The sequence below is a fragment of the Eubalaena glacialis genome, chromosome 9 (assembly GCF_028564815.1).
Source record: "Eubalaena glacialis isolate mEubGla1 chromosome 9, mEubGla1.1.hap2.+ XY, whole genome shotgun sequence".
In the NCBI taxonomy this organism is placed as follows: Eukaryota; Metazoa; Chordata; class Mammalia; order Artiodactyla; family Balaenidae; genus Eubalaena; species Eubalaena glacialis.
In genome coordinates, this window is record NC_083724.1 from 114,763,219 (window position 1) to 114,788,686 (window position 25,468).

A 25,468-nucleotide genomic window follows, 5' to 3' on the forward strand; every position below is an offset into this window, starting at 1 on the left:
TAAGAAAAACGCTTCCAGAGCTCGGAACGACTCCGCGGGGGGGTTGGAAGCGCCAGGGATCACCCGCGGCTCGAAGCCGGGAAAAACGAGGCGAGCGGAGCGGGTTTCAGGCAGCTGGGCTCAAAATGGGAACGCTCGGCCGCGCGTGCGCAGCGCGCCTGCGCCGTGCGTGCGCGCGCGCGCTCGCTCCGCTGGCCGCGCGCCCCGGCGCTCGCGAAAGCTCGGGGTCGCTCCGAGGCGCGCGCCGGCGGTCCTCCTTCGCTCCGTTTACCTGAGGGACCCGCGGCCACGTACAGCCGGCGCCGCAGCCCCGCAGGAGCCCGGCCCCGAGGTGTGAGGTGAGTCCCGGAGCGTGCGGCTCCCCCGTCCGGCTCAGCGGGAAGAGGGCTCGGGGAGTGTGGGGACTGAGGAGGTGCCGCCGCGGCTGCCCGCTCCTCTGTCTAACCCTATGCCGAGGAGCCACCAGCAGCCCCGGCAGCTCCTCCTCAGGGATCGTTATTCTCGTCGCGGCCAAAACAAAAGCCTTGGGTGCCGGGCTGTGGCGGGGTGTCTCGGGGCTTCTCGGGGTGGGCGGCGGGGCGCGGGGGAGCGGGGTTTGGGGCTGGGGGTTGAGGCGGACAGATGCTCGCGGACAGGATTAACCCTCTCGGCCCCGAGCTCGCGCTGCGCAACCTGTGCGAGTGTGGCCCGCGTTCCCTCCGCGCCGCCCCCGGCCCAGCCCTCCGCCTCGGTGGGCGCCGCGGGGGCGTGTGGCGCTTCGGGGCCGCCTGGGGCGTGGGTGGAGGACGCGGCCGCCGGCGGGGAGGACAATGCACCGAGGGCTGCGCGTCGGGGCGCGGGGGTCCGCCCGAGACCCGCGTCGAGGCTTCCCCGGGCCCGGGCGGCGTCTCAGCATCTGACCGGCCTCCTGTTTCCAGTCCTAAAAGTTGTTCCCTCCCCTCCCTCCCGTCAGTTCGCAAAGTCTGCTGCTCCGTCCCCGAGGCTTCCCCCGCTGCCCGCTTTGATGCTCCGTGTGTTTGCCCTGGGGTACCGCGGGGCAGTTCATCCATAGCCTCTGAAATAAAGCTGCTGTTAAAATATTTCAAGACGTTTTAGCAGCTTCCTAGAGGCTTTTGAAGAGTTAGGTGCCTCCTCAATAAGAGAAAGACGGCTGCTTCTTTTTTTTTCTTTTCTTTCTTTCTTTCTTTTTTTTTTTTAGAACAAAAAAGCACATGCCACTAATTCAGGCATAGGAGTCAACTTAAAGTTGCAAAATATCTGCTGTAGGAAAGAGGTCCGGTTTTTGGCCCAGAATTAAAATGAGAATTTGAATTTTGGTTCCCTTCTAAATTTAAGCGGTTGGAGCAGCAGAGCAGACTAGCAGCTATGGAAATGAATAACTGCTATATAAAAACAGCCAAACAAGATCTTATTTTATAGACGTAGTTCTCATAGACCTGTCATGTTTATTTTCAGGAATTGGGTTACTTGGCAAAGCCAGTACCGCAAGAGCACGGAAACAAAGACCTGACTTTGGGGATGTTACCTCCCTCTTCAGCCTTCTTTTAGCCTTTAGTGGTGTGCTGACAGTCAAAGGAATAGATAAATCAGTTTTGTTATTAAGAAGCATTTACTCCTCAAGATAATGCTTTCCATCCGTACTTTTAAGCAAATCAATACCATCTTTTTCCTCCAGGGGAAAAAAAAAAAAAGCATTTACTTGAACTACCTACCAAACCACAACATAGAGGTAATAAGACAGGAAAGTGGTGTAAAAGCTTAAGGGGGCAGGCTTGCAAGGATAGAGCTGAAGATAAAAGATAATTGAGATGCAGCCCTTCTCTTACCTGGTTGCCTTTTATTTAGTGGAATAACGTGTTCCTCCTCTACCCCCCAAGAGCTTTGAAACTATCAGGAAAATAAGAAGGTAATTAGTAAAGCCTACCATCCTACCTTCTCTTTCCTCCTACTTCTTTTTTTTTGTTTGTTTTCTCATCCACTAATATTCTCTACCTCCACATCTCTCTTGAATCTACCAGTGTCCCATTAATAAAAGAAGAAAGGACCGTAGGCTCTTTCATTCCTTTTTTCATCTTAGCTACTGTATTCCTCTGAGCTTTATTCTGTGCTGTGAACATTTAGGTGGCTTTTTCTTGGGAGTCCCAAAATTGAGATATTTGAAGTAGGGAGGGTTGAGGGGAATATAATAGTAAAGTGCACATTCTTTCTTTGTATAGTACAATGTGAAAGCTTCATCATTGGGCAAAGAGAGGGGAGTTTTTAACTCACAATAAGTCCTCTGTTTCCCATTTGACAGGAAAAAATGTCTCTCCCCAACTTAAATTTCATATTTGTTAGTAAAACTATGAGATTTTATACTGAAAACGTATTCTGAGCATATTAGTTTGTTGATGTTAGGCTGCTATTGACTTTATTTTCTTTAAGAGACAGGTGGTAGGAAACAGTTCTTACCACATCTTTACCTTCTTTCGCAGGGGAGAGCAGTGTTGGCCTCAGGTTTGTTTTTTTTTTAACCCCTAAAACTCTAGAATTAGGGCTGCTTAAAGCTGCAGCTGCCCACATAAAGAGCAATAGTGCAAATGAAAAGCAAGACTTTGAAATATGTACGAGAGATTGTTCAGTGTAGGTTTGCGAAAAGATGTGTAACAGGATCTTGAGGAAAGAAATGAAGGTTTTTAATAGTGGCATTTCCATAAGGCTAGGAATAAATGTTTGAAGAGTAACAACTCTTCATTGGCTAGGAAGCAGTTTTAACTGACTATTGCATCAAAAATGATGGATCTCTCTTTGAATTCCAATTTGTTATACTGAGAACTAGCGACAGTTTTGGTGGATCCAAGGAATTCACTGCAAATGAAGGTTGAGATAAATATAACTAGGCTAGTCGGCTAAAAAAAAATCCTGGTCCCCAAATTTTATCTCACTGAACTAATTTTATAGTCAAAGCATACAACCATGCTAAAGGGGAAAAAAAAAATCAGGGGCTTGATATTAGAGCATTTTCTGAACAAATTTTAATTGAAAAGGGAAGCCAGGCTGGAATGTCACCTGATTTTTTTTTTTTTTTTTTTTAGTCCAGAATCTGGCCATCTTTTAACTTTCCAGTTTTGTTTTTAGATTAGTTTTAAAAGATCTTCTGCTTTCTCTAGTCTTAAAAGTAATGTATAATTTGTAAAATGGACTGGATTTGATGCCTACCATTCATTTTAATTTTGAACTTAGATGTATTTGTTTTTCCTGTGTTTGTTTTTCTTTCTAAGCCCTATCGCTCAGCACACTGGAAGATTAGATTATCTGTTGTAATCAGTAGATGACAAGATGAACTTTGAAAATTACAGAGATGAAGTAGGAAGGAGATACTCTGAGATTAATAGGAATCTAGGACCTATGAATTAAATATGGAGCTGTATAAATTTTCTTTTTGCAACCAGGAAACAGTATTTCGAGAATGAATTTATTTTTTAAGTAATAAGATATGGAAAACAAAAGGCCAAAAACCACATGGGTTTTAGGAAAAGGAACCTAACACTTAGAGCAGTGAGTATGCTCTGAATGTATATTTTGCTCTCCAACAAGCCAGTAATTTACTTGAGAGAAGAAACTCTTTAGAGGTAGTCATTGCTAATCCTTGTAATGCATTCTTGGAAAACTCCTCTGAAAGAAGACAAGGAATATTTCTCCTGTTCCCATTGTAGCCACTGTATTTGAGGCAACCTTTAGATGGTATTTCTGAATTGGAAATGCAAAATGTTATCTACATTTATAGAGTGTCAAGAAAATTAAATCTAAGCTGAGAATGATGAACCAGATCACTTTCTGTACAGAAAGTGTGAATTGGAATAGAATTGCTGAACATAATCTTTTGTTGCAGGACCCTCTTGACAAGCCCTCAGGGCCCACTGTTGTCATTGTTTCTTCTGGGATTCAGCCTGCTTTCCTCTTCACAGTTGCCATCTCCTGCTTTTCCCACTTGAGTTCTTTGGGTCTGGCTTTGTAGCCAGCCTGGGAAGACAGTCTTCCAAGATTGCATCCCCTTTATTGCTGTTCTTCAGGACAAATACTCAGCTTATTTTAAGGGCTTTTACTTTCTATCATCAAAAGAAAACTGGTAAATTGGGTAATACCAGATTCCTGATGTTACACATTGATAAAAATTGAAGTGTATGTTTAAATGTATCTATTCCTTTTTGTTTTGTGATGAAATGATAATCAAGTAGCTTAATCTGAAATCAGTTTTCCATGTTATCTTATATTGCTCTGTAGAGAAGGGAATGTGCCTCTTTTCTCAGGGTTAGGGCATGAACAACTGTTGCCATATCGCTCACTTTTTACTGGGCCCTGCCTCCTGAGGCTGTTCACTCCAGTTATGTTAATCCAGCAGTTCCCTTTATTCAGCGGAGATTCTGCAGATTCTTATAGTAAAAACATACAATATCAGTAAGAATGCCAGAAGGACTTTTAACCTTTATTTAATGAGTTGCTATATTTTGGCAGAATCTCTTGGGGTCCCGAATCTTCTCTGTGTCCTGCTGTCTGGAACTTCAACTTACAGCTTTTCCAAGGATGATTCTACCTTAGGAAAAATGACTGTTGCTAGCCATACTCACATGATCCTGATTAGAAGCAGGTATTTCATTATGTTATTTAAAAGCAGTTTAGAATACATATCAAAAGTTTTTTTTAAAACTGTGTATAACAACATTTGATTCAGCTGATAAGTGATCTGATTTTTTTCAATATTGAAAATCAGTTTTTGACTCATACTATGTTGATCATCAGTTTTTTGCTTTTCTTACTACCTACAGTAGGACAGTTTTGTGTCCCTTGGCTTGTTGCTTAATTAGCAGCCAATAAATCAGTGATTCAGCTAGTATTCTTGTCAGCTAGTCAGCACACATTTATAGATATAGCAGAGTTAAATTATCCCATACACAAATAATATACGACAGATTTTTAAATAAAATTTTAGCATTTATAATATTTTATTTATTTATTTTTTGTTTTCGTTTTTTGGCCACGTGGCATGCGAGATCTTAGTTCCCCAACTAGGGGTGGAACCCTGTGCCCCCTGCAGTGGAAGCGCGGACTCCTAACCACTGGACTGCCAGGGAATTCCCTATAATATTTTATTTTTAAACAACTGAAATAGTTTTATTCTGTTCTGTGTATGTATCTTTTTGACAAAAGTGGGAGATATATATATATATATATATATATATATATATATATATATATATGCTGTTTTGCAAACCATTTTTAAATTTTATTTTTTACTTATTGTTACTGTCTTACCATGTCAACATATACAGATCCTGCTCATCATTTTTAGTGAGTATATCATGTATTGGTTGTACCATAGTTTAACCAGTTACTTATTGGTAAACTTATAGGTTGCCGCTGGTTTTTATTTTATAAACAATGTTGCACTAACATTTTGGTTATACACCATGTGTACTTGTGTTTACTTTTTTTTTTTTTTGATTTATTTTTGGCTGCATGGGTCTTCGTTGCTGTGCGCGGGCTTTCTCTAGTTGTGGCGATCTGGGGGCTGCTCTTTTTTGCGGTGCGCGGGCTTCTCATTGTGGTGGCTTCTCTTGTTGCGGAGCACAGGCTCTAGGGCGCGCAGGCTCAGTAGTTGTGGTGCACGGGCTTAGTTGCTCTGCAGCATGTGGGTTCTTCCCAGACCAGGGATCAAACCCATGTCCCCTGCACTGACAGGCAGATTCTTAACCACTGCGCCACCAGGGAAGTCCCTGTGTTTACTTTCTTAGAATAAATTATAGAATAGGTTTGCTTTATCAGATTGTACACATTTTAAGGGCTTTTGATGTACGTAGCTGTTTTTTTTGAAATACCAACTAGTTTACATTCCCACCAGTAGTATTTGAAAGTGGGGAATTCCCTGGCAGTCCAGAGGTTAGGCACTTTCACTGCCATGGCCTGGGCTCAATCCCTGGTGGGGGAACTAAGATCCCGCAAGCCACACGGCCAAAAAAAAAACCATAGTGTTTGAAAGTGTTGGAATGTTGAAAATGTTCTTTTCCCTGCGCCCTCTCCTATACTGTGTTCTATTATTCTTATTTTGCCTATCTGATTGGCAAAAATGTTATATATCATGTTCACATGTTTTTAGTAGTAAAGTTGAATATCTTTTCATGTGTTTGTTGGCTATTTGTATTTCTTTTGTAAATTTATGTCTTTTTCCCATTTTTCTATTAAAGTATTCTTTATCTGCTTTTTAAAAAATTCATTTTATGTATTACTTTTGCTAAGCACACAATTACGTACAAATATCCTATACTCTTACTCTATTTTAGGATAGCATTTCTCAAAATATGACTTATAGATCACCTGTAACAGAACCTGAGATAATCATTAGAATGCATATCATTTTCCAGAGGTTCAGATTTCTTAGACTTATGGGGGAATCTATGAATCTGCTACACATTAAATTAGGGCACCTCTGATTTGGGGGAAATATAAATTCTTTAAGATTTTTACTGTTCCTATTTTCTTTTTGTCTCATGGCATTCCACTGTTTTTTTTTCTTATTTATTTTAATAATCATAAACTACTCTTGATGTGTTAAGATTATACCCCAGCCTAACATAATAATTTTACAAAAATGTTTTGATATGTGGAAATATTTTTTTTATTTTTTGGCTGCGTTGGGTCTTTGTTTCTGTGCGCGGGTTTTCTCTGGTTGTGGCGAGTAGGGGCTACTCTTCGTTGTGGTGCGCAGGCTTCTCATTGTGGTGGCTTCTCTTGTTGCAGAGCACGGGCTCTAGGCGCATGGGTTTCAGTAGTTGCAGCATGTGGGCTCAGTAGTTGGGGCACGCAGGCCCTAGAGTGCAGGCTCAGTAGTTGTGGCGCACGGGATAGTTGCTCAGTGGCATGTGGAATCTTCCCGGACCAGGGATCAAACCTGGTGTCCCCTGCATTGGCGGGTGGATTCTTAACCACTGTGCCACCAGGGAAGTCCTGATATATGGAAATTTGAATGTCGTAGTACATAAAGGAAAGCACTTTTGTAAGGTGGTGGGAAGCCTTGCTTGTAAATGAGGCAAAAGGATTAATTGAGAGAAAAACAAGTAAATAGAGTAGGCAGAAGTATAAGGGGGTTTCTCATCTAGTTTCAAAAACCCAATGAGCTATTGCTTAGTTTCTTCCTCAAGTTTTATGTGGTAGTCTTCTTTGAACCATATATTTGAAACCCATACTGCTTGAAAAATAGATAAGTCTAAATGAAATTTTTGAAATTCTTATTGTTATATACATATTCAGTAGGGAGCAATGTTCCCTTTAATTTTTTTTTTTTTTAGATGCAAGCAGATGAACATGCTGCATAAGCAGCAAACTACAAAGATGGAACTTACGTGGATGTTTTAATACTGTAACCAAATAAAACTTTCAGTGGTTATTTGACACATTTAATGATATGCATAATTGTTACTGTGCTGCATGGTAATTAAGCTTAAATATGAATGACTGTGTTTATTATCAGTTTTCTATAGCCAGACATCACATTTTTGGGACCAGCTTGAAGGAGGAAAATATATGGCAGGCCAAGAAGCTTTTGCAAATATTTCTTGTTTAGAGATTTCAGTATTAGAGAGATTAGATGTTTGGGGCCGGGATTGCTCGTATCTTTAGTGTTCCTAATTCTGGAGGCCACAAACTTTCCTTTTCCCTTCCACTACTCAAGACCATATACTAGGGGGAGAAATTGGGAAGATTCAGCCATTGCTTTACTTTCTCCAAATAGTTTTTCCTGCCTAGTAATTAAAGCTTGGGTTGCAGAGGTCCCAGTCATCGATAGTCAGTGCACAAAGGACAGTTTCCTTCCCTGCTTAAGCCAAACCAGTTCCAGGTCTCAAGGTCTAAGCTGTCACGGGCCGTAGTATATATTTAAGTTGTCTGTTAACCCGGGTCTCTGAGAATTTCTGAACGTTTCTTTTTCATGTTTTCCCAATCTAGGCTGTCTACCGCAAACAGAAATATCTAATATCTATGAAACAAAATGAAATAAAAGCAAATTTAACATCATTATGAAACCAAATGAAAGTATGATAGCTTAGAATATGCTTTTTTCCTGCCAGACCTGCCTTCCACTCCACCTATACCCTTCCAGCCCCAAATGAGACGCATATTTTTGCCCTGGAAAAGTAGTATCAAGTCAAAGATTCTAAAACTTGGAAGAAACTATAACTGGGAATCATTCCTGTTCCTGCTATAACTTTCTAGGGATGATTTCTATTCTCTGCAACTTGGCTGTGTGTAATGAAGCATTTGTTGGTCAAATGTTTCTACATCTATGGTACTAAATTTTTGTACTGTCTAAAAGGATGAAGTAATGTTGGGAAAATGTCCTGATACTACTTTTAGAATCTTCTATTTGCCAGTTCAGTATTGGTTGATAGTAGTCTTTGTATCAGCTGTTATTCAGCAATAAAACTACCTAATGTTTGATGTTGCTTTACCTTTATAGAGTACTTTTACATTCATTACTTCATAATTCACTCATAAATCATCTTTGTTTGGGAGGTGCTATTTTCAGGAAGGAAAGTTCTGAGTTCAGAGAAGTTAAGCGACTCAAAGAGCTATAAAGAGGCTTGAATCCATATCTTTCTATTTATTTATATTTTACATCTTTCACAGATACCATCTGCCAAATCATTTAATGTAAAAACTGCACTATTAATGATTAAAACACATATAATAAAATTTAAATTAAATAACTTAGGTTATAAGTGTGGCAGATATTTAAATAAAATTTAGGACAACAGCATACAGATTTTTCAAAATGGATCAATTATGTCTTGTGACAAATGAAAAATTGCCATCATAGATGGGAAATCTCCCATCATAGATGGGAAATTAAACTATATGTTATATAGGCAACTGAGGGAAGAAAATTTGCCTTGGTTATGTATTATGTTAGTATATCTATACCATAAATGATAAAGTAGAAAAACTATACTATATCTTTATGAAATACCCATGTATTTTATCTGTTAGGTCAGTATTATATCTCTCATCAAAGATTTTTTTTTTTTTTAATTTCTCTTTCTGGTAGTTCATTGTTAGTGTATAGAAACGCAACTGATTTTTGTGTACTGATCTTGTATCCTGCAACTTTACTGAGCTAATCAAAGATTTTAATATCAAGTCCATAATATTTTGAGAGGAAATGACTAATTTCTCCCATTTAAAAAAAATTTCTTTTCAGATATTTCAATCAAAGGAAGAAATAGCTCTTCTCCTAAGATGGAATCTGTTGTTTGGGAATGTGGTTGATCAACTTGATATGTTGGCCAAGTGGTGCCCTGTGTAATAAAATGAAAAGAAGAGGCAAGATGATGTCATTTTCCCATATTGTGAAACCAAAAACAAATGCCTTTTGTGAGACCAAGTTAACAAACCTCTGACGGTGCAAAGAGTATTTCTGTTTGAAGAACTTAACAGAAAGATAGAAGAAGTACTTTCAAGCTGAGACCTGCAAGTGTATAAAGATCTAAAATACATATTGAGAAGGCCTGATCATCTGAGTCTCATTCAGTCGAGGAAGCATGGCTATGAGTTGGATCGTCTTCATTCTGTGGCCCTTGACTATGTTTGTGGGGCATATAGGTGGGCACAGTTTGTTTTCTTGTGAACCTATTACCTTGAGGATGTGCCAAGATTTGCCTTATAATACTACCTTCATGCCTAATCTTCTGAATCATTATGACCAACAGACAGCAGCTTTGGCAATGGAGGTAAGACTTGATCTATTATTTGACATGTCATAGAAAATGATTCTTGTATTGCCCTGTTAAACCAATCTAATGAATGTGTCTGATAGACAAGAGGAAAATAATGTTGTTTTTAACTACATCTTGTACATTAAAAAGTTATGTATTTAGGTTCAAACTCTAATGGATTGAAAATTTCATATTTGGGGAATGTTACTCATCTTAGTTTTCAGACATTATTCTTTTATAAAGAAATTTGAAACACTGGAACTTGGGAGATAATAGCCATTCAGAAGTTTAAAATTGTCCAAGTTATGATATGATTACATCTTTTCTATTATTTGATAATAAAACATTAAAGAACAGACTATACTAATAGTAGTCGTAATTCAGTTACTAAACATTGAAGGTAACATGATTTTGAATATGGGTTCTTTTGTTCAGCCTTAAGGCTGGTGGTTTACAGTATCTGAATTTTCTTAAATACTTAAAATGATTTCCTGGTCTTAACATGTTCACATCAATTTAAGAACAGTAACTTCCGAGCAACGAAAAAGGTTTTCTTGTGTGAATTATCTGTTCTTGACCCATCAGGACTTTATGAAAATTGGTTGCCTTACTTGAATTTTTCTAATGATAATTCTTTAGGCACTTTTTAATTATTTTACTTTAGAAACTATGACAAATTAATGGATATAGTTAATAATAGGTTTAAGTAAGTACATATATGTTTCAGTAGTGGTTTTAGAATTATGGACAAAGATACGTTTACCAGATAAGAACTAGGAGGCAGTAAACTGTGGCAATAAGAGGTGAAGGCTTTGGTGTTGTACAAACCTGGGTCTGCATTCTAACTCTGCCACTTTCTATCTGTATTACTTTGGGCAGGTTATGTGAACTTCCTTACCATAGTACTTTGCTTGTAAAATAGAGTTAACACTTTGTAAGGTACAAAATGAAGCATGTATAACGTACTTGGCACAGTACTTCTGGAGTAAGTTCTCTTAAAAGTGATAACTTTTACCATTTTCCCATATTCTAATATTAATGTGGCTACATAATACATAGAATTTACAGAGAATGTTTTTTGTACTTTAGTCTTTAATCCATTGTTACAGTGCTTTTAACAAATTGAAGACTACGTGTTTTGGAATTCTTCATTTTATAGTAAAATTCAAAGGTTCATTACATCCAAGTAGAGTAACATAAATCTGTCTGGGAAATTTTGTAGAAAGATTATTATTCATAGATTTTGCAATGTGGAGGGCATCTTATATATTCCAAATATTTGAAAATATTATAGAGGTTGAATAAAACATTTCTGCTCTTCCTCTGACCACACAAAGTCTAACTGGTAAAGAGAGATTTGGTATAGACTGTCCGATTAGGATATATGAAAATGGGTATTGGTTTAATATAGTAATTCGGTTCCAGGCATGGTAGTCCCTGTTGGGTATTAAAGCTATCAGTTCTCTCACAAAAAAACTGAAGTAGGAATACCTTTGTTTCTAGTATCATTATCAGTCAGTAGAACTCCTTTGGAAGGCAAATAGAGTTGTAAGAAATAAGTCATAAAGATATATGTACTGATTTGGGTTTAACTTTTGGCTCTGCCATGTAGTAGCTTTCAGCCTTTGGGCTTAAGTCACCTAACATCCCTGTGAAAATCATTTGTGAAAAGGCACTAATAACAGAAATACTTTCAAGGGCTGTTAGGATTAAATGAGAGATTTAAGTAGCTAGCACAATGCATGACACACAATAGGTGATCCACAAATGTTAATTCTATTCCAAATTTCATTTCTAAGTGACCCTAGAGAGAAAGTACTAGAAAGATGATGTATTTGTTTCAGATGAACTTGCATCTCTAGTTGTGGGCTCCTGGGACATTCATAATGATGGCATGGTGAGCTGTCTCTGCTCTCTTCTCAAACATGCCCATATAGTCTAGATATTTTACTGGCAGTGAGATTGCATCTGTTTGAATTCCACACATTCTAGGGAGAGAGCCTAAATGAGTAATAATTTGTAAGAGAAGGCTCTAGTGATATGAAGTAATTAATGTCGGGGATAGTTACTTGGTTGTCACCTCAGGACAGTGATGCCACTGACAGAATCATCTGACAGTTTGAGAGTGTAAAGTTTCTGTAACTGCAAAGGATGTGGAAATTCAGTCAACACAGCATACTTCCAAATGGAAGGAAGGATTCTTGCGTCCTTACAAGGACTTATATCTGCTGATGACACCCTCCATCTCTGATCCAGGAAATTGGATCAGCTTGCCAACTTTTAGTGGGAGTGAGTAATTGGAACAAGTAATCCCAGCACATTCTTGAGTGTTTACTGTGGGAAAGGATGAATTGAAAGACAGTTTCCTAGGTGTAGCATCTTTCAGCAGACCTAGGCTTCAAGCCTGCCTAGCGTCCATTCCTTTACTGATGTTTGGTGAGTCAGAATGAGTGCTTGGAATGAGACAGCATATGGTATTGAGCTAGGGATGCCACAGATGAGAGAAACTGCATAATTTGGGTTATTTCAAATTTGCTTATTATTTTTCACAATCAACAAGTTAGATGTTCTTTCATTGTATACAGAGAATTCCTAGTCTGTACTTTCATTGAAATTGGGGCATGTTCAAATAAATGGGTTTATTAAGTTGTAAAAGAAGATCCTTGTTAGTATGTTTATTTCTCTACCCTACCTTACAAAACATGTACATCTGTACACAAACACACACATTAAATTTTTGTAAGTTCTTAACTTGATACCTCTCTTTTCCCTCTGAGTATTGTGGCTTTTGATAGAAAAAATATCTTCTCATTCCTGAGTTTCCCAAACCATTTTGAACTGTCCAAATGGCTAAGTAAATTTTTGGGAGCTGTCCAGCATGGACAACGAATTGTCAGCAGATTGTCAGTAACTATCTTTACGAACCTACACGTTACCAGGTATTTATGACTTTAGTGGTAATAAAAGAGATCTGAGCAGCTTTTTCTCCTATATTGAATAATTAAACCCAGTTGAATGGGAAAGAACAGTTTAGTGAAAGAAGCACTAAAACAGGGATAGAAGACTTGTATTCTGCCACTAACTAGTTTTGTAACTCCTTTGTGTTAGTTTCTTCTAGGAAGTGAATATTTTCCCTGTCCATTTCTCAAAGTTGTTTTAAGATCAGATGGTACAAGTGATGTGTATATTAAAGAACTTTGAAAAGTTAAAGTGCTGTGTGAATGCAGAGCATTTTTCTTTGTTGCTTGTCACCCTGTTTAATTTCAGTTAGATTGTGGAATAAGCAATCTTTAATTTCTTTGGGAGGGGTTGATTGCTTGTCTTTTTTTTTTTTTTAATTGAAACTAAACCGCTGTAGGATAATCAGAGGAAAAACTCCTGGATGGTTCTTGCTTGCCTCCATTTCCTGTTTTCTTTTGTAATTCTCATTAAAGATTTTCTTATAGCATGGGAAACTGGCAGGGGCATGGATCCTAGTGGGAACATACAGCCTAAAAGCCCGAACATTCTTGGTATCCTTTATGGCTCATTAAGAACAAAGCATGTTTGAACCATTCTCCCAGTTATCCAAGCTCAAATTTTAGCCTTTTGTTTCCCCCTAACATTTTTTTAAAAATATGTATTTATTTATTTTATTTTTGGCTGCATCAGGTCTTAGTTGCGGCATGCGGGATCTTCGTTGTGGCACGTGGGATCCTCCGCTTTGGCGCGCAGGCTCCTCCTTGTGGTGCGCGGGCTCTGTAGTTGTGCGTGGGCTCCAAAGTGCTTGGGCTCTCTAGTTGTGGCCCGTGTGCTCAGGAGTTGTGGCGCATGGGCTTAGTTGCCTCTCTGCATGTGGGATCTTAGTTCCCCGACCAGGGATCAAACCCGTGTCCCCTGCGTTGGAAGGCGGATTCTTAACCACTGGGCTGACCACCAGGGAAGTCCCTCCCCATAACTTTTTATTATGGAAAATTTCAGTTATATATTGATAGAAATGTATGGAGTGATATAATGAACACCATATACCCATCATCCAGCTTCAAAAATTATCAACACAAAGCTAGTCTTGTTTCATTTATGACTGCACACCCACCTGGGTTACTTTAAAGCAAATCCCAAACACCATAATTTCATCCATAAATATTTCCATATATATCTCTATAAAGTAAGGACTCTTTCAAAATATGTAAACATCATACCTGTATCAGTTCCTTGGTATCATCAAATATACAATTAATGTTTAAATTACTCTTAGAATTTCACAATTTTTTTTATAGTTGACTTTTCAAATCAGAGTTCATGCAATGCATTCAATTGATGTCTCAGTTTATAGTTTCTCCTTCCCTTACCCCTCTCCCTTTTTTCTTGTAATATGTTTGCCCTATTTCTCATAGTTTTTATTTTGCAGATTGCATCCCTGTGATGTTATTTACCATGTTCCTCTGTCTCTGTTTTTGTTTTTGTTTTTGTTTTTGTTTTGGAAGAATACTTCGTAGGCACATAATGTCTGCTTGTTACTCTTTGTAATTTTAGCAGCCATCGATCATTTCTTAGGTCAATAATTTTATTACGGGTTTGCAAAATGGTGATATTCTAATTCTGTCATTCTTTATTTCTCAGCCAGACTACTTTATAAACAGAAACTTCCTCTTTTTGACTATTGGACTATTAAGTTAACTCTTGTGTTCAGTTTTTATAAGAAAGACAGGATAAATATTTGATTGTTTTCCTTTGTTTATTAGTTTTTAGGATAATAAATTGATTCACAAGAATCTTTCAAAAGTGACTAATGAGGTCTTTTTTTTCTTTTTAAGTATCATTATGAACTCATGGATTTTTACCATATTTCATGTGTTTCAGTCCATTGCAATTATTATTTTATTAGAGCTCAAATTGTTCTGTCTTTGGTAGTGGGAGCCGCTTCAAGGTAGCTCCTAAGTGTATTTGACACTACCCTAGTGGTTTCTAATAGCTTCCTTGCTTTCTGGTATGATCCAACCTCATTTCATAAAATTCTGCCTTAGACCTTGAATTATCAGTTTTTTTAGGGAGCACTGGTTCCTTTTAGTTGGAAAGGATTTTCACGGACTGCTATCTGGGTGTTACGCTGATTGATACTAGGTTAGTCATTTTTAGGCCTTTTCATAGACAGAGCTAGGAAATACTTTTTTTAAAAAGAAAGTACAGGGCTTCCCTGGTGGCACAGTGGTTGAGAATCTGCCTGCTAATGCGGGGGACACGGGTTCGAGCCCTGGTCTGGGAGGATCCCACATGCCGCGGAGCGACTAGGCCCGTGAGCCACAACTACTGAGCCTGCGCATCTGGAGCCCGTGCTCCACAACAAGAGAGGCCACGATAGTGAGAGGCCCGCGCACCGCGATGAAGAGTGGCCCCCGCTTGCCGCAACTAGAGAAAGCCCTCGCACAGAAAATGAAGACCCAACACAGCCATAAATAAATAAATAAATAAATAAATAAATTAAAAAAAAAAAAAAAGTACGTCATGAGTTTATACTGATACTTGCAATTAAATAATATTGCAGAGTTTTTATTTAACAGTTTTAAATTTTATTTTTGTTTCTTCTCTTATACTGAAACCTTATTATATAGAGACATTGTATAATTTCAGAATAATAGCAATATTATTACTAACAGTGTAATTACTGAAACGAGTTTTAGATTTCTTTCTACTTCTTTTAGTCCTTAGGGATGTATTTCACCAAGGATGTACAGTCAAATTACTGTGTTTTAAGTTACTTAAGTACTTCTCTGTTTGGTTTAATTCAATGCGCAATTTAGGTTTGTGTTTCATTTTGATTTTAAAGAATGACTTAAAAAAATTTTTTTTGCCTAAGTTTGTTTTATAATTATGTTTCAGAACTTTATATATAGGACAAGGTACAATCAGAGAAGTCTAGTTTCTGGCCCTCTCCCCTCTACCTTATTCTTTCCTTCCCTTAGGGAGTAGTCTTTTTTTTAAAGATTTTTTTGTTTATCCTTCCATTAAAAATTATAAATATAACAATTATATAAAATGTTTATACAGTATCTGTCTATATTTATATATTCTTTCACTTTCCTTTGATATAGTGTCATACTGTTTGTTTTCTCTACCTTGCTTTTTTCACTTAACAATATATCCTGGATATTCCATAGTAGCGTTTATAGATATTCCTCAAAAAGATTTCTTTAATTATGACAAAATATACATAACATAAAATTTACCATTCTGATCTTTTTTGGTTTTTTTTGGCTGCACCATGTGGCCTGCGGGATCTTAGTTCCTGACCAGGGATTGAACCCCTGCCCTTGGCAGTGAAAGCACAGAGTCCTAACCACTGGACCGCCAGGGAATTCCCCCATCCCAACAATTTTTAAGTGTACAGTTCAGTGGCATTAAGTACAGTTGCCTTGGTATGGCATCACACTATCCTTCTCCAGCACTTTTTCAGCTTCCAAAACTAAAATTCTGTACCCATTAAACGATAATTTCCCATCCTCCCGTTCCCCAGTCCCTGGCAACCACCATTCTTCCTTTCTTTTTTTCTTTCTCTCTGAATTTGACTACTCCAGGGAACTCCCCAGGGGTCCAGTGGTTAGGACTTTGTGCTTTCACTGCTGCGAGCCCAGGTTCAGTCCCTGGTCGTGGAACTAAGATCCCACAAGCTGGGCCGCTTGGCCAAAAACAAAAAAAAATTGACTACTCCAGTACCTCATTTAAGTGGAATCATACAATATTCGTCCTTTTGTGATTGGCTTATTTCACTTAGCATGATGTCTTCAAGATTCATCCATGTTGTAGCATGTGTCAATTTCCTTCCCTTTTAAGGCTGAATAACATTTCATTGTATGTATATACAAAACATTTAGTTTAACCATTAATTCATCAGACACTTGGGTTGCTTCCACTTTCTTGGCTGTTGTGAATATAGCTGCTATGAATATGGATGTATAAATATCTGTTTCTCTGCTTTAAACTTTTTCTGGGTATACACCCAGAAGTGAAATTTCAGGATAATATGATAATTCTATGTTTAATTTTTTGAGGAACCACCACAGTTTTGCATAGCAGGTGCTCCATTTTACATTTCTACCAACAGTGCACGAGGGTTCCAATATCTCTATATCCTTACCAATGCTAGTTATTTTCTGGGTTTTTTGTTTGTTTGTTTTGTTTTGGAATAATAGCCATTCTAATGGGTACGAGATTGTCCTCATTTTTTTTTTTTATAAATTTATTTTATTTATTTATTTTATTTTTGGCTGCATTGGGTCTTCGTTGCTGCACACGGGCTTTCTTTAGTTGTGGCGAGCGGGGGCTACTCTTCATTGCGGTGCGTGGGCTTCTCATTGCAGTGGCTTCTCTTGTTGCAGAGCACGGGCTCTAGGTGCGTGGGCTCAGTAGTTGTGGCTCGCGGGCTCTAGAGCATAGGCTCAGTTAGTGTGGTGCATGGGCTTAGTTACTTCGCGGCATGTGGGATCTTGCCGGACCAAGAATCGAACTCGTGTCCCCTGCATTGGCAGGCGGATTCTTAACCACTGTGCCACCAGGGAAGCCCCTGTCCTCATTTTTTAAATTCAGTTCTTACTGAAGGACATTTGCTTTTGAAAGCAGAGCTTGCTGTTGATGTCCTTATTCATCTTTGTAGGGCCAGCAGCTAACATAGTGCCTAACACATAATAATTGCTAAAAAAATGTTTGAGTGAGTTAATGAACTTTATAAACTGTGTCTTCCGTAAGAGGTGTTGGTAGTCATGGTTGTGGTTATAGAGCTGTACCTAAGCACTTAATCTCTTGGAGTTGTAATTGATAAATAGTGATGGGCTTTTTGGTGATGGTAATGGTAATCCTCATACCAGTACCAAAGATACCACTTTCCTGTGAACACTAGTGTTTTACTTTGCCCTTCTTTGGCGGGGGAGTGGAGATCAAAATGACTTGAAGCTCTCAACATTGTGTTTACACTTATAAGTGGGGTAATTAAGAAAAAAATAAAGCAAACCAACTCTCTCATCTCTAGACCTCTCATGTTCTTTCTGCCTTAATAGTCTCATCTCCATCTTTGCCTGTCATATTCTAATGGTTGTACTTGATACATTAATAAGTACGAAAAAAAGGAGTGGATAACAAAACATTTCGTGTAGTATCATCCTGTTTTTGTTGAAGAAAAACATGTTCATGTAGAGTAAGTGATCTGGAGAGATTTTTTGCCAAGGCCAACAGTGATTATTCCTGAATTAGCACAATTTATTTGTGTTTTCTATGTTTTTCATTTAATGTTTGTATCAGTATTTTATGATTTTTCTGTAAGAAACACATTGTGTTTTCAAAATAGTAAAATTAGTACAGAAACTTTATTTTTAAAAATCTCAGCTGTCCTTTTTTGTCTAGCTCCCAGTTGCAGTGTCTAAGACTTAGTATTTATTAAGTGTATTTTGATTGAATGACTGAAACTTAAGGAAGAACTTGGCAAATGCCATAAATAGGCATAAAGTGCTAAGAGGATTCAAAAGAGAGAAGGATCATATGTGGAAGAGATTAGCTGCAGATCATATTTGAATTGACCTTGAAAGACAGGTGGATTTTTTGTTTGTTTTTAAGAGAATAATATACCCCTTTGTACCAATAATTAACATTTTGTGGATAGGCTTCTTAGGAAATGAAATTTCTTTGATTATGTTTATTCTTGAAATTCATTGCTTATATCTTTAGAATATATGCATTATCCAGCAGATTTACCTCTCTTATTATCTTTTGTTTAGGTTAATATTAATAAGGTGGTTTTCCCTAAGCAAACAACAATCTAGTGAAGTGGATTGAGAAGCCTATTGTGTGACAGGGAAACCAACCAGGAATTAAGAAACTTCTAAATTGAAAAATGTACACACAAGTAGTGGAGAGTTAATTGCATTTAGTTATTTCTGACTATAGCAAAAAAATAGCTTTTAAAATTTTAATTGATTTTCTTGTGTGACAAATCCCTTTAAAGGAATGCCTTAAAAATACTTATTTTAAATTAAATTACTAAGTGTGATGGAATTTGGTTTGTAAAGTTTTATCTTTTGAGACAGACGATAATTCACAACTGTTCATGATATTTGAAAAAAGTTTACTTCCTGAAGAAAAGTCAAATTTTATGGGCTGCTCTGGCAACTCCCCTTTGACTTAAGAAGATAAATATACGCCTGTGATAATGTCATCTTTCTGCAAACCAACGCACTGAAAGAGTATTGGAAAGTATTTAATGTGCTGTCATAAGACATTTAAAAAAAGTAAGATTTGTAAAAGAAAAGCAAATCTGTGGGATTAAAGGTATTTTATTGCAAACCTAGAATTTTTTTAATATGTATATATAAAGTATAATTCTTAAAGTTTTAGACCTTTTCTCATTAGGAATTTTATTGTTACAAAAAAGTTTTTAAAAGGTCTTATTTTTAATCACTTAAAATTATTCTAAAAAGTTTTTTTTTTTTTTAATTAATTTATTTATTTTTGGCTGTGTTGAGTCTTCGTTTCTGTGCGAGGGCTTTCTCCAGTTGTGGCGAGCGGGGGCCACTCTTCATCGCGGTGCGCGGGCCTCTCACTATCGTGGCCTCTCTTGTTGTGGAGCACGGGCTCCAGACGCGCAGGCTCAGTAGTTGTGGCTCACGGGCCCAGTTGCTCCGCGGCATGTGGGATCCTCCCAGACCAGGGCTCGAACCCGTGTCCCCTGCATTGGCAGGCAGACTCTCAACCACTGCGCCACCAGGGAAGTACCTAAAAAGTTGTTTTTTAATAGTTTCTCACTCTAATTTGGATCTGAAATAGAATGAATACCATTGTTGAATTTTCAATGCCATTCCACATTTGGTTTCACATTTAGTAAATTTAGTCATAATATTCCCAAACCTAGTAGGATACAGTTTCTATGGTTATCAGACCCTTTGTAGAGTGACAAAGATTGGAATTCTGATTCTCTTGAGTCAAATTTTGGCCTTTGACTCTGTCCCCTTTTCACACTCCTTGCTAAGCTTAGGCTGTTGCTATGCTTGAGGGCTTGTCAGCTAGCAGGTTCCTATGGTAACAGGAATGGAAATTTCAAGGAAGAAAGAGAATGAGAGCACAAAGGCTTGGTTGATTTGAATCTGAACAAAGAATAGAAGGTTCCATGTCTTGCACCTTTGTTGAAGAAAGCAGAAATTTAATTTTAGAAAGTTACTTTTCAGTTTGTAAACTTTGTATACCCTGGTCTTAATTTAGTGAATAAAAGTATTACTGCTTAGGAAAGTACTCAGTAAGAATCTTTTAAAAATTTAATCAGCTGTAGTTCCTTTTTTCTCCTTTAGAGAGCTTTGATAGTATTCCTTATCATAACATATTCTCAACTTTGCAGTATTCAGGCTAGCTCATTTAGTCTTGATTTTGCTGAGGTTAAAAATTGTTAGGGTTAAAATCAAGGCAGTTTGCTTATTTGAAAAATATTAATTTTTTTTGTTTTTACGTAACAGCTTTATTGAGGTATAATTTGTGTACAATAAATTGCACCCATTTAAAGTGTTCAATTTGATGAGTTTTGACAGATGTATATATCCATGAAACCATCACCACTATCAAGATATAAAACATTTCCATCACCTCAAAAGCTTCCTTGTGTCCCTTTGTAGTCCATCTCCCTGAGTTGGCTCCCTGCTCCAAGCAACCACTGATCTGCTTTCTGTCATTATGGATTAGTTTTCATTTTCTGAGTTTTATATAAATGTAATTAATATAGTATCTACTTTTTTATGTCTGGTTTCTTTCACCCAGCATAGTGATTTAGAGATTCATGCATGTTTTGTTTTGCTTTTTAAAAACACCATTCCAATTGACAATTGACTTTCTCACTTGGGAGTTGAGAATGGGAAATCAGCAGGGTTCCTCATGCCCATCAAATAGGCCTTCTGCAGCTTTATTAATTTGCGACTCTTTCCTAATCTCCTTTTAAAATGTCATTTACTGGGTTCTGTACTCTATTTTATATGTATATTTTAAAATTTAATTTAATTTTTAAAAAATTAAAAAAATTTTTGGCTGCATTGGGTCTTTATTGCTGCACGCGGGCTTCCTCTAGTTGCGGCGAGCGGGGGCTACTCTTCGTTGTGGTGCACGGGCTTCTCATTGCGGTGGCTTCTCTTTGTTGCAGAGCACGGGCTCTAGGCGCGCAGGCTTCAGTAGTTGTGGCACTGAGGCTCCATAGTTGTGGCTTGCAGGCTCCAGAGCGCAGGCTTAGTGGCGCACGGGCTTGGTTGCTCCACGGCATGTGGGATCTTCCCAGACCAGGGCTTGAACCCGTGTCCCCTGCATTGGCAGGCGGATTCTTAACCACTGCACCACCAAGGAAGTCCCTATTCTTATTTGTATGTAATAAGACCATTTTACAGAGGAAAAACCTGAAACTTACAGAGGTTACATAGAACAAATTGGTTAAGCTCAAGGGTTCTGGATAAGAATGCAGAGGTTTAACTCTTGGGACTGTCTTTGTAGTTATGTGATCTTGGGCAAGCTACTTAACTTTCTGTGTCTCATTGTTTTTCACGTGTATTATAAAATGGGATGACTAATGATAGTACCTACCTTATGGGATTGTTGAGAAGATTAAATAAGATGTGTGAGGCACTTACAACACTGCCTAGCCTGTAGTAAGTGTCAGTAAATGCTAGCTGAGATACAGCACAAGGTACTTATAGCTAACAAGTGGCAGAAGCATAAACTTATAGCTTTAGACTCAGTGCAAGCAGCACAAAATAGTCACTCAAGTCAATTTTATAATTCATGATGGGGCTCACAAATGGAGGTTTTACTAACATAGTAACATCACGATATTGGATTAGTTGGTATTGTATGCATTGCTGAAGACCAGGCAAGTTTGAGACTTACTTAAGGCATACATATGCATATATGTATGATGTATGTACATACATCAAAATAGTGCAGAGAGGTTCTTTGTACTGTACCTAGTTTTCCTCCAGTCTTCCTATCTTATATAACTATTATACAGTATCAAAACCTGGAAGTTAACATTGGTACAATCTATAGCCCTTATCATATTTCACCAGTTTTTTTTTTTTTAATCTTCTGCCTATTTTTTTTAAAACTTTATTTATTTATTTATTTATTTATTTATTTATGGCTGTGTTGGGTCTTAGTTTCTGCGTGAGGGCTTTCTCTAGTTGCGGCAAGTGGGGGCCACTCCTCATTGCGGTGCGCGGGCCTCTCACTATCGCGGCCTCTCTTGTTGCGGCGCACAGGCTCCAGGCGCGCAGGCTCAGCAATTGTGGCTCACGGGCCTAGTCGCTCCGCGGCATGTGGGATCCTCCCAGACCAGGGCTCAAACCCATGTCCCCTGCATTGGCAGGCAGACTCTCAACCACTGCACCACCAGGGAAGCCCCATATTTCACCAGTTTTTACATGTAGTCATTTTTGTGTCTGTGAATGCACATGTACTTGTGTGTATATTGTCTTTGCAGTTTCATCACACGTATAAATTCGTGTAGCCATCACTTTGGTTAAGATACAGAACTGTTTTAGCGCCACCGAGGAACTCTCTTGTGCTTCCTTTCTCCCTCCCCCCTTTCCTATTTCCAAGTAACCACTAACTTGTTCTCTAGCCCTATAATTTTGTCAGTTCAAGAATTTATATAAATAGAATCATACAGTGTATATAGTCTTCTGAGATTGGCTTTTTTTCATTTAGCATAATACCCTTGAGATCCATCCAAGTTGTTGCATGTATCAGTAGTCATTGTTTTGTTTTGTTTTGTTTTTTAAATTATTTATTTATTTATTTATGGCTGTGTTGGGTCTTCGTTTCTGTGCGAGGGCTTTCTCTAGTTGCGGCAAGCGGGGGCCACTCTTCATCGCGGTGCGCGGGCCTCTCACTATCGCGGCCTCTCTTGTTGCGGAGCACAGGCTCCAGACGCGCAGGCTCAGTAGTTGTGGCTCACGGGCCTAATTGCTCCGCGGCATGTGGGATCCTCCCAGACCAGGGCTCGAACCCGTGTTCCCTGCATTGGCAGGCAGATTCTCAACCACTGCGCCACCAGGGAAGCCCTGATATGTTTGGATTTTTAATAAACTGCTCAGCTATTTTCCATAACGGGTGTACCATTGTACATTCCCACCAGCAATGTATGAGAGATCTACTTTCTCAGCATTCTTAGCACCATTTGCTATTTTCACTATTTTTTGTTCAGCTTTTATAATGTGATGTATCTCATGTGGTTTTAATTTGTATTTCCCTCGTGGCTAATGATATTGAACATCTTTTCATGTGCCATTCATATATTCTCTTTGATAAAATGTTCATGTCTTTAGTTCATTTTTCAATTGATTTGTTTTTTACTTTTGAGTTTTGAGAGTTCTTTATAAATTCTAGATACAAATCTTTTGTTGGATATATGGTTTGTAAATAGTTTCTCCTAGTCTATAGCTTGCCTTTTCATCCTTTTAACAAGGTCTTTAGGAAAACAGAAGTCTTAAATTTTAATGAAGTCCTATTTACCAATTTCTTTTTCTTCTTATGGACTGTGCTTTTGGTGTCATTTCTAAGAACTCTTCAGCTTAGGTCTGGAAGATTCTCTCTCTCTTTAAAGTTTTATAGCTTTATGTCTTACGTTTAAATCCATGATCAATTTTGAGTTAATTTGTGTAAAGTAAGTTTCATTTTTTTGGCTGTGAATATCCACTGGCTTTAGCACTATTTGTTGAAAAGACTATCTATCCTTCCACCATTGAATTGCTTTTGCTTCTTTGTGAAAAATGAGTTGGCTATTCTTGTGTGGATTTTTATCTGTGTTCTCTATTCTGTCCTGTTTTATCTTTTTGTCTATTTTACCACCAAGACCACAGTGTCTTGATTACTGTTAGCTATATAGTAAGCCTTAAAATTGGAGAGCATGATTTTTCCCATTTTCTTTTTCAAAATTGTTTCAGTTATTCTACTTCTTTTGTTTTTTTAATATAAATTTTAGAATAAGCTTGTCTTTAGCTACTAAAAGCATGCTGGCTTTTGACGGAAATTTCATTAAGTCTAGGGATCATTTGGGGGAAGATTGACACCCTTACATGTTGAATCTCCAGTCCATGAACAGTGTTGTTATGGATTGACTTGAGTCCCCCTAATAAGCCCTAACCCCCAGTACCTCAGAATGTGACCTTGTTTGGAAATAGGGTCTGGAGTAGTGGAGTACTGAGGGACTCCTATTCCAGTATGACTGGTGTCCTTATAAAAGGGAATTTTGGACACAGGCACACATAGAGGAAAGATATGTGAAGAGGCACAGGGGGAATGCTGTGTGAAGATCGGATTTATGCTGCCACAAGCCAAGGAACTACTAGAAGCTAGGAGAGATACCTGGAACAGATCCTTCCCTAGCACCTTTAGAGGGAGCATGGCTCTGCCAACACCTTGATCTCAGACTTTTAGCTTCCAGAAATGTGACAATGAATTTCTGTTGTTTAAGCCACACAGTTTGTGGGACTTTGTTGCAGCAGCCCTAGCAAACCAGTATAACTGTGTATCTGTCCATTTATTTGTATCTTCCTTGATTTCATCAGCATTTTATAGTTTTCAGCATACAAGCCCTATATATGTCTTGTTGGATATATACCCAGGTGTTTCTTTTTTAAAAAATAAATGTGATTATAAATATATTGTTTTAATTTAGTTTCTACATGCTCATTATATATAAAAATGCAATTGTATATAGAAATACAATTTTTTGGTATGTTTTTTTTGTATTCTGCAACCTTGTTGAACTTATTAATTCTAGGACGAATACATTTTTTATTCTTTTTTTTTTTTTTTTACTAATTTAAAAGTGTTTTTTGGGATTCCTTGGGATATTCTATGTAGACAGTAATGTCATCTGCAAATAGGGACAGTTTTCTTTTTCCAATCTCTACACTTTTTATTTCCTTTTATTGTTTTATTGTGCTGATAGGACTTCCAGTACTATGCTGAGTAAGAGTGGTGAGAGCAGGCATTCTTCCCTTGTTTCCAATCTTAAAGGTAGGAATCCAGTGTTTCACCACAAAGTATGATGTTAACTGTAGGGTTTTTGTATATGTACTTTATCAAGTTGAGGCAGTTACTTTCTGTATGTAGTTTGCTGGAAACTTTTAAAAATCATGAATGCTTTTTCTGCATCATTTGGTATGATCATGTGATTTTTTTCTTTGTTATTAGCCTGTTGATTTGGTGGATTACATTGATTGATTTTTGAATATGGAACCAGCTTTGGATTTCTGGAACAAACCCTACTAGGTTGTGGTATATAATGCTTTTAATATATTTTTGGACTTGATTTGCTACTATTTTGTTAAGGATTTTTGCATTTTGTTCACTGAGGGTATTGGTCTGTAGTTTTCTTCCTTTGTATTATCTTTGGCTTTAATATTAAGTAATCCTGACTTCATAGAATTTGTTGGGATTAGTTCTCTGCTATTTTCTGGAAGAGATTGTGTAGAATTGGTATTCTTTTAAAATTGTTAGTTAGATTTTACCAGTGAAACCATCTGGCCTGGATATCTTTTTTAGGAGGTTTTAAACTACAGGTTCAATTTCTTGAATAGTTAGAAGACTATTCAGATTATCAGTTTCATCTTGGGTGAGTTTTGGTAGTCTGGCTTCTGAGGAATTGGTCCACTTCATCTAAATTGTCTAGTTTACGTGCATAGAGTTGTTTGTAATATTCCTTATTGTATTTTTAATGTCGGCAGTCT

At 37.9% G+C, this 25,468-nt stretch overlaps 1 protein-coding gene across 1 annotated transcript in view; it reads left to right on the plus strand.

Annotated features, from left to right (window-relative positions):
• The first annotated feature begins 211 nt into the window (after positions 1-211).
• The window catches only part of FZD3 (frizzled class receptor 3), a 94,605-nt gene continuing 69,348 nt past the window's right edge, over positions 212-25,468 (plus strand). The window contains exons 1-2 of the mRNA XM_061199461.1: positions 212-338; positions 9,230-9,758. Of these exons, the coding sequence (XP_061055444.1) occupies positions 9,570-9,758 (189 nt within the window). The 5' untranslated portion in view covers positions 212-338; positions 9,230-9,569. The remainder of the gene's footprint in view (positions 339-9,229; positions 9,759-25,468) is intronic.